This window comes from Cydia pomonella, chromosome 1, assembly GCF_033807575.1.
Source record: "Cydia pomonella isolate Wapato2018A chromosome 1, ilCydPomo1, whole genome shotgun sequence".
Taxonomy (NCBI): Eukaryota; Metazoa; Arthropoda; class Insecta; order Lepidoptera; family Tortricidae; genus Cydia; species Cydia pomonella.
The window spans coordinates 35995062-36008777 of NC_084703.1; the positions used below are offsets into that span (position 1 = coordinate 35995062).

At 38.8% G+C, this 13716-nt stretch overlaps 2 protein-coding genes across 7 annotated transcripts in view; one reads left to right on the forward strand and one right to left on the reverse strand.

The window, feature by feature from the left end:
- LOC133521470 (pseudouridine-5'-phosphate glycosidase) overlaps positions 1–13716 on the forward strand; it is a 180593-nt gene that overhangs the window by 45781 nt on the left and 121096 nt on the right. The gene's annotated exons all lie outside the window — the stretch shown is intronic.
- Positions 3702–13716, reverse strand: part of LOC133521481 (CD82 antigen-like) — a 97363-nt gene continuing 87348 nt past the window's right edge. For all 6 annotated transcript variants that reach the window (XM_061856480.1, XM_061856473.1, XM_061856511.1 and 3 more), the window contains one exon: positions 3702–7757. In XM_061856480.1, coding sequence (XP_061712464.1) covers positions 6566–7757 — 1192 coding nt within the window. In that variant the 3' untranslated portion in view covers positions 3702–6565. The remainder of the gene's footprint in view (positions 7758–13716) is intronic.

Sequence of the window (13716 nt, forward strand, 5' to 3'; positions counted from 1 at the left end):
CCGCATACTCAGTTTTTTCGGTCACGTCTCGAGGAGGAACAACGACTCCATAGAGCGTCTAGTGGTGCAGGGTAGAGCAAACGGAAAAAGACCGCGCAAAAGGCCACCTATGCGATGGACTGACCAAATCAAATCTGCCATGAAGGGTCCCCTGAACGCATTTGCCAGAATGGCCCCCAACCGCGAAAAATGACGAGAAATCGTACGGCAAGCAACATCTGCGCCTGATATCAGCAGTTGACCACGACGCTCTGCAAAGAGTACAACGACAAAGAAGAAGAAGACGTATCATATTTGTCTAAAATTTGGTTTGTTGGTACACACACAAGGGATAGTCTCTAGCTAGGTACGGGGTGCCACACTCGTCAGCGCGACGGCGATATTTTTTACCTTTTACCTAAAAATCTCAAATTTGTGTACGGGCTCAGCTCCTGTTTCGTCTTAAGCCTGAATTTAACAGATTCTGACTCACAGGGGGCTTTGAGCATGCTGCTGCGTTCGTTTTCAAATTTTGAAAAAAAGAACTAGCCTAAGAACACAATAAATGCTTGTTTTTCCGCATTCTTCACTATATCTCCCTGTCTCACTACTATCTGACCTTCTAACCCAGAGGGGAAAATATACCTTATTGGGGCTACTCCATCTTCCTCATGATAATATATTTTACTTTACTGAAAAGCAATCGGTACATGATACAAGATGCACATTGTTAAGAGCCGGGGTTAGAACCCACGACCATTGGTTTTAAAATGAAGCTTTGTATATAATTTGTATTTTTATAATAAATCTGTTTTCTTGTTGACATTTTGTGGTATTGTATTGCTTTATGTTAATTGTCAAGATATTTCTTTCATCCTGGACAATTGTCACATGCGTCACATGTACGTTTTTATGATAGATCTACATCGACGCAACTGCATGTCATTGTCAAAGAGCATAATAATATAATCACTACGTTTTAAGAGACGGGACTTCCATACTAGCGAGTGGAATCAGTTTGTTTCGCAAATCATTACCAAAATGTACGACAAAGAACTGTCAAAGAACCATAGTACCAACATAAGCGATTTAAATAGTGTAGTACGCTACACGCTTACGATTCTTATCGATATCGATAAAATGGGGAGGGTTGAAACATAGGCTCCTGTCTACAAATTTTGTACTCGAAATCAGGTTAGCATCGAGTCCGCATTTAAGTTGTATGTTATATAGTGGATAGTTCTTCATTGGACTACTATCTGGTCGGGCTTAATGTGGACCCGAATTATTTTAATACAGTTTTTAAGTCGTGTTTTTTTATTTTATTAAATGCTTGATTTTCATAATGATGTGCACATACATGTTTGAATAAATGTAACTTTTCTATGGGAAGATATATCAGGTCTTCGTTCCCAACAAATTTGGCCCACTGCCTGCATCTGAAAACATACAGCCTTGGAAAAACATGACTTTATCTACAGTTTATATTCCATGTGTTTGCTAATGAGATGATCAACTGATTATTTCGCGCTAATATGCATCTATAAATCATGTTTTTCGGCATCCAGTTATCAACAACCCTTTATCAATGCTTTAACTTTTTATGTATTTATATGTCTGTTAATCATGAGAACGGGTCTGGCCTTGTTGGCAGCGACCCTGCCTATGAAGCCGATGGTCCCAGGTTCAAATCCTGAAACGGGCATTTATTAGTGTGATGAGCATGAATATTTGTTCCTGAGACATGGGTATTTTCTATGTATTTATAAATACTTATAAATTAGGTCTATGTACATATATATATACATTATTGCACAAACTGACTTAGTACTAAAGTATGAATAGCATGTGTTGTGGGTATATATATATATATATATATCGTTGTCTAAGTACCCACAACACATGCCATTCATACTTTAGTACTAAGTCAGTTTGTGTAATAATGTCCTATAATATTTCTATTTATCATAAAAACAGAGATTAATTTTCTTACATTTTAGGTTAATATATTAAATAATCACTAGATAAAAAAAATATGTTAACTAATGACCATTAATGCATAAGTAATAGATAATTTATGCATTATTAATCTTCGACGAATTAATTATGGTCATATTGCTTGCTAGTTCTAAGGAAATTTCACATATTTAGTTTAATTATTTACACTGATATACAAATAAAACTACAGTTATCGATAGTTATAGTACATCCCTAGTTCACAACGAAAAATAATGTAAAATATCTAATTTTCGATGTGTTTATAGCCTGCTGACCCAAAATAAGGTCAAAAGTATCTAAAGCAATACTTACCAGTCTTCATCCAAGGGAAATTTCGCCATAAAATCCCTTTTTTCGTGATTTTCTCGAGTGGCTCGCTTGCCACATATTTCACACTTAGTAAACCGTTTTCTCGCTGGCATTGTAACAAACTCGCTCTTTACTCTGATCACGGTTGACTATTTTCGATTTTTGCACTAAATAATAAAGAAATTACACGAAATACCCGAACAAAACATTGAAGCCTTCAAAACAAACAAAGCAATTAGGCTGACAGTAGACTTGATGTAAACTTGACAGAATAAATAGCACTGACGTTTTCTTTTTCTTCGTTGGCAATAATTTGCGAAACAAATTCCATACAAAACTTTTTTCTTCCTAGTTGCGTCAGCCTGATCGGAATTTGGCAGCTAACTCCATCTTGCGTCCAGTAGAAGAATCAAAATCGTACAGGTAAAACTACTCTCTGCCTTAGGATCCCCTTTTAAATGTCATAAATCCAAACATGGCAGCCATACCCATCGACAAAAAAGTCTACCGTTGATCTAATTTCATTTGACAGTTAACTAATACGTATTCGACACGCTTATATTTGACAACTAGAATCCTGACTAGAGCTGGGACTGCGTACCAAAAGTACGTCTGTGTTACTCGTACCAAAAGTACGTCTAAAATACCAGTTTTACGAGTATGACCACCCAATAGGCAGTTTACGTATTTGCCGTGCTTAGGCGTCTTACAAATAAGGATTATTTATACAAATATCGACTTATTATTTCGGTAAGGGTCGGAAATATGGTGACGTTTTGAGTGAAGGCTATGAATCTATTGTCATATTTTTGTTATATATTATTACATTATTTTTAGATACAACAGACACCCAGACGACTATCTGTTAACAAAATTTTATTTTACCTAAAGTAACGGTAAGAATGGAGGTACGAGGTGATAAAAGTTTCATATTTGTTTTATTTCAGAAATCAAAGTCCGTACTTTTAAATACTCGACAAGCTAAAAGTAGTCTATTACAAATAACCTGTTCCAAAAACTATTCCGGTACAACGCCCCGCCTCTAGTGTGGATATTGTTCACTGACAGGTGGTGATAATAGCAATTCGACAAGTCACAATATTTCTCACATCAAATGGAAATCAACACGAAACGTCACTTTTAGCATGTCGAATAAGGGCCCTGTACCCCTTGTGTAAATTTATTCGACAGCGAGACGTGACTTACGCGTTTGCGTTAAGTCTCATTTAGTACGGGGTTTTGAGTTTCCAGAACGTCCCGCTTGGCGCGCTGTTTCTAAATCATACAAAATGAGACTTAACGCAAAGGCGTACATCACGTCACGCTATCGAATACATTTACACTAGGGGTTCTGAGCTGAGTAGGTAGTCAATGAAAATGTAAATATGTTAACATGTTTAATAATAAAACGAAGCTGTTTAACAAACTGTTTATTTAATGCATTTATTATGATAGTATTAGCTCTCAGTCGCCTAGCGCGTACCTTCGGAAAGTTGGAACAACCCTACTGTACAACTCAACACAGAACAAGCATCATCGCCTGGAAACGTTTCACAGTCTATCGTCACAATAAATAGCTTAATATTAATAGATTTCTTTACACACAACATTCTGCACTGTAAAATTATTTATTCCATTGGTACTCAGGTTGATGGGTGTTCAGAATTCTTATTAATGAACTAAGAGACCAGGGTTTTCATAGCAAAAGCTAACTATAAAATTGGTGCGATGATCATGGGTTAGGTGGATTAGCAAACACAAAAAAGCAGTAGAGCAACTGTCTAAAAAAATTGACAGGTAGGTAGGTATCGCGGCTGGCCTTCGCCACGCAGTGCACATAGGCAGCACTTCAAAGACGAGTCGTATTTATGTATGTCGCACTTTTAACAGATTATTTAATTGAAAATAACATCAATTATACGATTCTATAAGCCAAGGCACATGTCATTATACCGTTTTTTTTTTTGGAAGAGATGTAGGATTTAGATTGGATCCTAGCTACAAATTATTCAACTTTCCGAATATACAATTTATAATAAGATTGGTTGGTACATTCATATGACACCAATATTAAAAAACTATTTTTCTGCTCAAATTCACAAAATACTATTACTCTAAGCAAACATAATACATAATTTCGTAATCATTATTAGGTACAATATAATGTATATCTATAAAGTTATTTCATAATAGGTAGATACAAACAATTGCGTTTTTTGACGCGACGTACCAGTCCGGTGCGCTGTGCGCTAAGGCCGCCGAGACGCGGACGCGTCTGCCGGCTTACGTACCTACACCTTAGTTTCTCTTTCTGTATTTACGCTCCTTCATATTGCAAGACGTTTCATATAAGGTACAGATTTTAAACCACATTGCTAGACATTTAATTCTGACACAGCCTTATTTAACATACCTACCCGAACTCACGTCGTTTAGCAACACATTGTACTCATTTCAAAAGCAATACTTCAGAAATGTAGTTAGGTATAATTTTATTAATGTACGTGGGGATTCAGCCCTTCAAAAATGTGTAAGTTTGTATGTTCTTATTCTGATGTACATCGTACGAAACGTTCAAATTCCTCTGCCATAAAAAAAGGATGAGAATGTTCTTTCAACATTTTAAAAGCATAAATCGTAGGCACTACGTCTTTTAAGCTCATATCAGTACTATTTTTCAATCTGTCCATGCACATTTACTCGCATACTACGCATGTACAAATTATGATAATTTATTTACATAAATAGAGTCCGGGACGTGCGGCGCGAGCGCAGGCCCGCTCTCCCGATCCTGCTGGTAAGTAAGCTCTCGTCAATTACATCTATGCTCGTCAAACTAACGCACATGGCTACGTTTTTAAGTACGCATGGGGAGCGCCCGGACACATTTAGCCGCGCATTTTTTTTTACAAGTTTTTATAATGAGGTTGTGTTACTTATTTTACAAGTCTTTTGTGAATAGATCTTTCAAACATAAAATGGTTACCCGACACTGGGCTTCCAATTATCTTTAAATGAAATTCGGTATTGATGAAAAAAACAAGGAGCGTGTCTGTTAGCTTTGTGTTGAATTTGCTGATGTTTGTGAAGATTGGGGTGAGAAGCTGGTCTCTGGCCGACTTGATGCGCCGAGCGCCGACCACTGCGAGGGGTCGTATTCTACGGTAAGCGGTGCGGTCCGGCCGCTGCGTACTGTCTAGAGTCTACGCGGCCGCGGACGCTGTACGGATATTCGTGCATCATAATATTCATTTTGTAACATTCCACTAAGGACTATAGAAACATTATTGTCTATGTAGTAGAAAATTTGCTAATTGTTTCATATTTGGTTATTTTGTTCGTTGAAAATCTCTTGTATCAATAATTTATGTAGGTGGTAAAGCTGAGATATCAAAGTAGTATCGATTCTAATCCATGCAAATGTCTTACGCCTTTATAATATTATTTATTAAAATAATGTGATATTCACTTAATTACATGAAAGTAATGTGATAAAATTCTACATAATAGATACAAATACCCAAAAGTTAACCTATTGCTAAACACAATATTTTATTCAGTACGTAAGTTAGACAATATTTCTTCGCCCGAGAGAAATAGGTTATGCGTTGCTGTTAACGCTTGATGTGCATGCACTCTTCTGATCGCCCTTGATTTTTCAGCGGTTTCATGATACAAACGATATCATTATAGTGTTATTGTTGAGTAGGTATTATTAATGATGCATTATAAAGTGACATATAATTTATGTTTTTCACTGTGAATCTTGAAAAACGCCCTACCTATCCAAGTATGTTACATCAACAAAATCGTAACTGCCAAGCATAAATATAGGAACTAAACACAAGCTTTGCTCGTGGGTTCAATTTCACCAATATATATTGTATATACGATAAACTACAGTCATTCCACACTTGTCCTTTTTGTTTGTTCACAACGCCCTTCTTCCGAAAACACTTCACTGGCGGAGTGTCATCAATTAGTCGGGATTTTATCTACCACTATAAACTTGCAAAAGTTACTGAAAAATTCGGCACTCGGCATAAAAAGGACAACAGAGCGATTAGAAGTGGATTCGGGCGCGTCGGCAAGCGCATTAGAGCAGTCACAGCTCGAACTCGGAGCGGGTGTGGCGGCGCGTGTCGAGACGAACGCGGGCGCCGGCGCGGCGCGCGCGCGAGCCTGCCGCCGCGTGCGCCGCCAGCAGCTCCGCCTCGCACCCGCTCGCAGGAAACGAGCGCCAGCGCCGCCCGAACAGCCGCTCCAGGTAACATCTTAGTCAGATCCGAGTTGCCGCACTGTCTGCCGCCAACGGTCTGTACTCTCCTCGTGCCAACTCGCGCATCTCACAATTGTTGTTCCCGTTTAATGTTTTCGACGCCAAAGGATCGTCGTGTGTGCCACGCCGCGAGCACGTGTCCGATAGGCGTCCGAGCAGCGCATCGCGTTCACCTGCACGCTCTGGACTACCACCATGAGCCCGCACGCCGCCATTCGCATTTACGGCGTTTACTATCACCGTCTGTGACAATGGCCCGCCATGGATCGGACTGCCATCTAGAAGTTCACCGGCTCCGAGCTCGCTTCGAATAAGTCTAATTTTTTGAATCATCTCTTTTATCTCGTATCGTAAAATTCCGAGAAAACATAACTTCAAAAACGCGATCACACAGTAACCTAGCACAAACAACGCGTCCGCAGTTCTTCGAGTCCAATTCTGTAATCGGTCCGCGCACGCCGCAGTATGTGGAACGCAGTGGGCGGGCGTGAAGGTGGCGAGCGACGTGCTGGACGTGGCGGCAAACAGTGCCGGAGTGGTGGCAGGCGTGTGCGCCGGCATGCGGCAACAGCTCGCGGGCAGTGATGTTCGGTTTAGGTGCGCGAAGTCGGCCGGTCCAGTCACCCCGCAGCAGCGCTGTTCTCTTTGGAGGCGATCCCAGGCTTCCGTAAATTCCGCATCTGTTTCGTAATCTCTAAGCAGGCGTAACTTTAGTTGGGGACGCAGTTCTCGACAGACTCGCTCAAATCGGAAAGCCCAGTAAACACCAATGGCCGCGTCACCGACAAGCAGCGCCAGAAGAGCAAACCAGTATGCGTTAAGCAATCGCTCTGAGAGACGAAGCGCCGCGACACATCCGAGCATCTGCAGCAAACCTGTTTGCACAGGTAGCGCCGCATAGCCGTACAGAAAACCTGGTTGTGCGGCGTTCAGGCCAGGGACAAGAGCGCGGCGGTAGTCTGCGAGTGCGCGCCCCGCGGCCGCACAGAATGCTAACGAACCCAGGAGCAACGCGCCGTTGCATGCATATATCCATATGCGGTAATAGCGCATGGCGCGATGCGCGGAGGGGTGGGCGGGGTGCGCGGGGAGCGCGGGGCGCGCGGGCGGCGGCAGCGTCATGGTGGCGGACGCCGCGTCATCATGCCGCCCGCCGCGCCCGCGCCGCCGCCACGCGCCGCGCCCCACGCCTCTGAAACATAACGATTTGAATTAGATACATTTAGCCCTTTAGGCCAGCCGTATGCTCAATGAATGCGCAATGGATCCTCTGTGCAAGCGATCTGCTCTGGAACTGTCTCGCTCACATACTAAAGCGGAGTGCGGATCCGCATTAGTGTGATAACCGCATTGCTCTCCAAGTTTCTATAATGTTCACACCGAATTAACGTATGTTATGAATGTTATGAATTAACAATAGTTATTCGTTTTACAAGGGTGCAAAATGCAATTCCGCGTGCTATATTGATATTCGAGCAAACAAACAATTTCATAATTGAAACTAGCGTAGCGAGTGGTTAGAAAAATGGAATCTTGATTGTAGCGAGGGTTTCAAGGCACGAGAGTGTAACAACATTTAACATTTCTCCCGAATGAACAAAACATTTTTCACCACACCAACGCGAGGGAAATAAATTACCTGTAAAAATCAAGTCGAAATGAACATTATTAAATATCTATCATCCAAAATCATCACTCAAAATGCCAACATGAGCAAACAGCTCAAAATTTGCCTTAGATTACTTGGCCACTCTTGTCGATAAAATGCAACTTATAAAGAGAGCCTTTACGAGCTGATGTGGTGAAAAATACTTAAAGATGCTAAAATTGAGTTAGAGAAGCAGGAGCAAAATGTCTATGAAAATATTGATAACACAAGTTTTGCGTGAGATTTTGAGAGTTGACCAGTGTACCTAAAGCACAGTCAAGATTTAAGAAACTGTCTAAAATGCGACCAGCATTGGCAGCATGGTTCCATTTTTATCGCTTGTAACTTTGCCCGTCACTTTCGCACTAACATACTTGTTAGAACGTGACAGGCATGGTGACAAAAGATAAAGAGCCTCCAGAGGGCTATGAATGATGATTCATAGCCCTACTGGAGGCGCATTCTGATAATAATAACAGGTTAATGTCAGGTAGATCGTGATCTGTCGGTATCAAAGGTGACGTTTCTGGTTGAAAAAAATCCCTTTTGACACTGACAGATCATATCCATAACAAACCAAGATCAAATTTATAACCTGTTATTACAATCAGAATACGCTTTTAGTTAGTCAAATCCTACTCGTACAATGAGAACAAATAGGTACCTACAGAACTTACCTACATTATTTAATTTATAAACTGAAATAGATTCAACACTGGAGGGCTTCGTCACTTTTTCTTTTACTTATATACGAGGGGAGGTACAAATATTTGCGGAATAAAGTACTTAGAAGGAGGTAAAATGGTACAAAACCTTGTTGCTTATCGGGTATGAGAACTCTTTAGAAAAAAAAAATATAATTGTCAATTCAAAACCGTCATTTGTTTGAAAGACATCGCCCTTCTAACAAATTATTTCGAAATAAACGTGTAACTTATAATTAATGAAATGAAAGCCGTCTACGGTGACCAGTGCCCTGCTAAAATGATTTACAAGTGGCATGGCCTCTTCAAACATGACAGAGAGTCACAGTCAATTGAGGACGATCCTCGCCCAGGACGGCCGATTAAAGTCACATTGTCGGATATCGTTCAAAAAGTTGAAAAACTCGTACTAGAAGATGTTCGACTTAAAAAGAAACAATGCAGCTAGCATTAAGTAGTTGGTGTATCAGATACAACAATTCTGAGGATCCTACAGGACCATGGGCATGACGAAAGTGAGTGCTTGGCGGGTATGCTCAAACCGCAGCAGATGCAACAACTAGGTAGTTTATAAATTTTTAAATTGCTTTTATGTTTCATAGAAGCAATCTTTGAATCTGTGTGGTGACAATCCTACCCACGTATTGGAACGATTTGTGACTGGAGATGAGACTTGGGTTCATCATTTTGAACCTGAGTCATTCTGATTCGAAAGGAATTCTCATTATCGATTACAAGGACAAGGGTGTTACCATAACTGGGACATATTATGCAATGCTATTAGAAAGACCTAGACGTGAAGCCATTAAAGAAAAAGGCGGGGAATATTGTCAAAGGGTGTGTTGCTGTTGCACGACAATGCACCGGTTCACAAGAGCCATGTTGCTACTGCTGCTCTTAACAGGTGCGGCTTCGAATCGCTGGTTCACCCACCCTACAGCCCGGATCTGGCCTCCAGCGATTATTATTTGTTCCCAAATTAAAAAAAAGAACTACTAGGAAAAAAAATGTTACGATGAATAAGTGAAGGAGGCTATTTCGGCTCATTTTGAGGGCAAAGATAATTTTTTTTGATGGTCTGCATAATAGTTATTTTTTTTACAAGAGGCAAAGTTTTTGTTTAACCGCTCGTGCTAATATTGATACCCGAGCAAGCGAAAGATTCCAAACTTGAACCACGAGCGTAGCCAGTGGTTCGAGAAGTGGAATCTTGAACGTTGCGAAGATTTCAAGGCACGAGGGTTAAACAAACTTTGCCTCCGAGTGAAACACAGCATTTTTCACCACACCAACGCGAGGAAAATACTAACTATGACTATGAAATACCAAAAAAAAAACAAACCAAATCAAATCCAAATGAACTTAATTAAAAAAAAATCATCCATAATCATCATATAAAAGTCAATTCTACCAGCTAACATAAGGAAACGACTCAAAATTTGCATCTGATTACTTTGCCCCACATGTGGATAAAATGCAACTTTCTCATTAGTTTTTCAACAAATCAAACCAGGAGAGCTTTACCAGTTGGTGTGGTTAAATTTAATTATTCGATCTGATAAATGCATTAAACTCGAGGGTAAATCTATTGAAAAACAAAAATATTTCTATTGTTTTATTTAATTTGCAAATACTTCATTCCGCGAATATTTGTACCTCCCCTCATATGATTACTTCAGTTCATAATTTATATATACTATAGTGTACGGTCACGCCTGAAAATATCGATATGAAAAAGGTGCCAAAAATATGTACACACGACTTTATGGCCCATATTAAGGTAGTGTATACATAATTTTGGCACATTTTTCGTACCGATATTTTCAAACGTGACTGTACGTGCCTACTTAAAAAAAACATCACAATTTATGATAAAAATAGTTTGATTTGTTCTCAATATTGTGTACAATTATTTATTTTTATTTAATATACCTAATGTTAATTTATATTTTCTTCTTTAATTACTTCTGAGAATTAAAAAAATGGTCAAGTGTGAGTTATCATCTCACACTTGACCATATCATCAATTTTTTTTTAATGTGTTAATTTTTTCTTTTAATCTTTATTATATGTACCCATATTTTTCTGGAGTTTTGTTTTTTGGGTTTGTATGTTAAACAGCTACAAAAATACCATATAAATAAAAGAAAATAAATTTTATGTATGGGGGCGTCGTTTTTAATTTATATTAGGTACTTTGTATTTGTGGGTACAATAAAAATCCTTACCCATTCTGTTTAAATTTGAACCGTCTACCTATTAACACGCTTTGGTGAAAACGATAGAGATAGTTTTTGTATGGGTCTTATTATATTTATAACTTAATTTAAATTTAAGTTTTTGTTGTTATGGCGGCAATAGAAAAATACATTCTGCAAAAACATAAATAAGAAACTGAATGTCGGTGAAATCTACTGTCACCTTATCCCATTACCATTAGCAAGTAACTTGATTATAAAGTATAAAGAAAGTCTCCGTTTATTGCACCAGGTGCTCGCTGCCTCCGTTCTCAAATGACAGCTTGCTGCCACCACGCTAGAACGACTCGTACTTGTCGGATTTTCAGACCCCGAACGTATGCAAATTCAATTTTATTCATAACAGGGTGTAATCCCTCTTGGCTCAGGGCCCGGCGCCCCGTGTTCGAGGCTCCGAATTCACCTTTGTGCACCTCGTATTCTGCTAATGTCGCTCAACTTATTCGATGTTATTTTTCTCTACCTACCTAACTGCCCACCCACCTACGTAGCTAGCTACCTAATACCTACGTGTTGTTCCAAATTCTGTTGTTTTGTAAATCTTTGGGTAGCATAATTTTTAGCCAAATGTTCAGAAAAATAGTTAGTGGGCTAATAAAATCGTTTCGTGTATGAATTTTGACAAAAAGAGCAGTAGATTGGACCGGTCCTAGAGGCACCAGAGCAAAAGCCCGACCACGCGCTAGGTGGGCCGACGAAATAGAGAAGGTAGCTGGAAAAGCGTGGATAGAAGTAGCGAGTAATAGAACAACCTGGATTTCTTTGGAGGAGGCTTTTACCCAAAGGGGGTCCACACAGATTTAAAATAATATAAATAAATAAAAATAATAATGTAATACATAATAATAATAATAGGATTCTTAAAATATTAATTTTATTCACAAATAAATAGTATCCTTTATGTTTCTAAGGTTTATATTTGCTAGATTGTACCAGTTTCGTTGGTATGTGTGTCTCATTTTTGGTTAATATTATGGTTAGGTTATGGCAGTCAATGTACCCCTAGTGTAAATTTATTCGATGGCGTAACGTGACGTACGCGTTTGCGTTTAGTCTCATTTTGTATGGGATTTAGAGTTTCCAAAACGTTCCGCTTGGCGCGCTGTTTCTAAATCCCATACTAAATGAGACTAACACAAACACGTCCGGCACGTCACGAAATCGAATAAACTTACACTGGGGGCTCTGATTTCTATTTGGACTTAAGTAAAGTTTACAGTAGGTAGGTTGTTTTTAGTCGTGTAATTTCAAAACAATATGCTTAAATTACATGATAATTGCCATAAGCCTTTACTGTTATTAGTACGGTACACCAGTTATTGTTGCAAAAAATAAATATACAACGATCATTATCTTATTTCTAAAACTTCTACTCCCTCTAATATGTTATTTGGATGTTCATTTCTAATTTCATGTTATTTCTGAATGTCGTTTTAAAATGAGAGCCTAACTTTGATTGTTTGACGGTTGGTAAGGTTCGTATAACTCTTAAATAATTCTAGCGGCGTGTAGTCCTGCCAAAATTCAACTGACTAGTCAACAGTGCGTAGTGAACTAAAATCTTACTGGGTATCCAAATTAATTATAGCATCTCACCCATGGACCAATCTTAATACAATGAGGACGAACGATAATCGCTATAATATTCGGTAGAAACTATACCGATTTTATTAGACTTCAAGCTTATACGAGTAGATACCCAAAATAGTTATCTTGAGTTAGATACGCTTTAAGTCTAATAATGGCCTACCGTATTTACGAGTATCAGCAACAACAGGGCATCCATCAAAGTACTTTTGCGATAGTCTAAATCTTCAGTAAATAAGATATGTAAATGCCTCCCTGTACAAAATATCAAGGCACTTCATTTTCTATTTGACGTGATTTTTCTGGGGAAATACTCGTAGGCGTACATGGGTAACCAATATTGGCATTTTTATAGCGGTTAGCGCTGAAAGCTTACTATAACTACCCAAATTATGACAAATACTCTTAATCGTGCGATGTTCAAGCCGTCAACACAGCTGCATAAAAGAGTACAGTTTATTTTTCGTAGTTTTCTGGAGAATTTTTAAGTTTCTGCGCTTTTGCCACTGACGTACCCGTATTGGTAGTTTATTATGTTGTATTTTAGAGTGTACTTCATTCATAAATTATTTTATTTTATTTCGTATTCGACATATGGTTGCTAAATTTGTTTAATGTAATTAATTAAATAATTAAGTAGATTTCATTAATCGTACAATCCATGACTCCATTTTCTATAAATAATTTGAACAGAGTGATTATTTAGTCACCTGCAATAATTTTTGGGGTAAATATACAAGTATAAGTCATATTGAGCAACTTTTACTATGGGATCAACCCCGAAAAGAAGAAATTTACTCTCTCATAGAAAATGTCAAGGTCAGGCAGCCAAAATGTATGAAATAAACATTTTTTTCGCGATTTCGGTGTTGATCCCATAGTAAAAGTTACTGAGTATGACCTATATATTAACCCCGTAAATTATTGCAGGTGACTAAACTAAATAAGCAACCT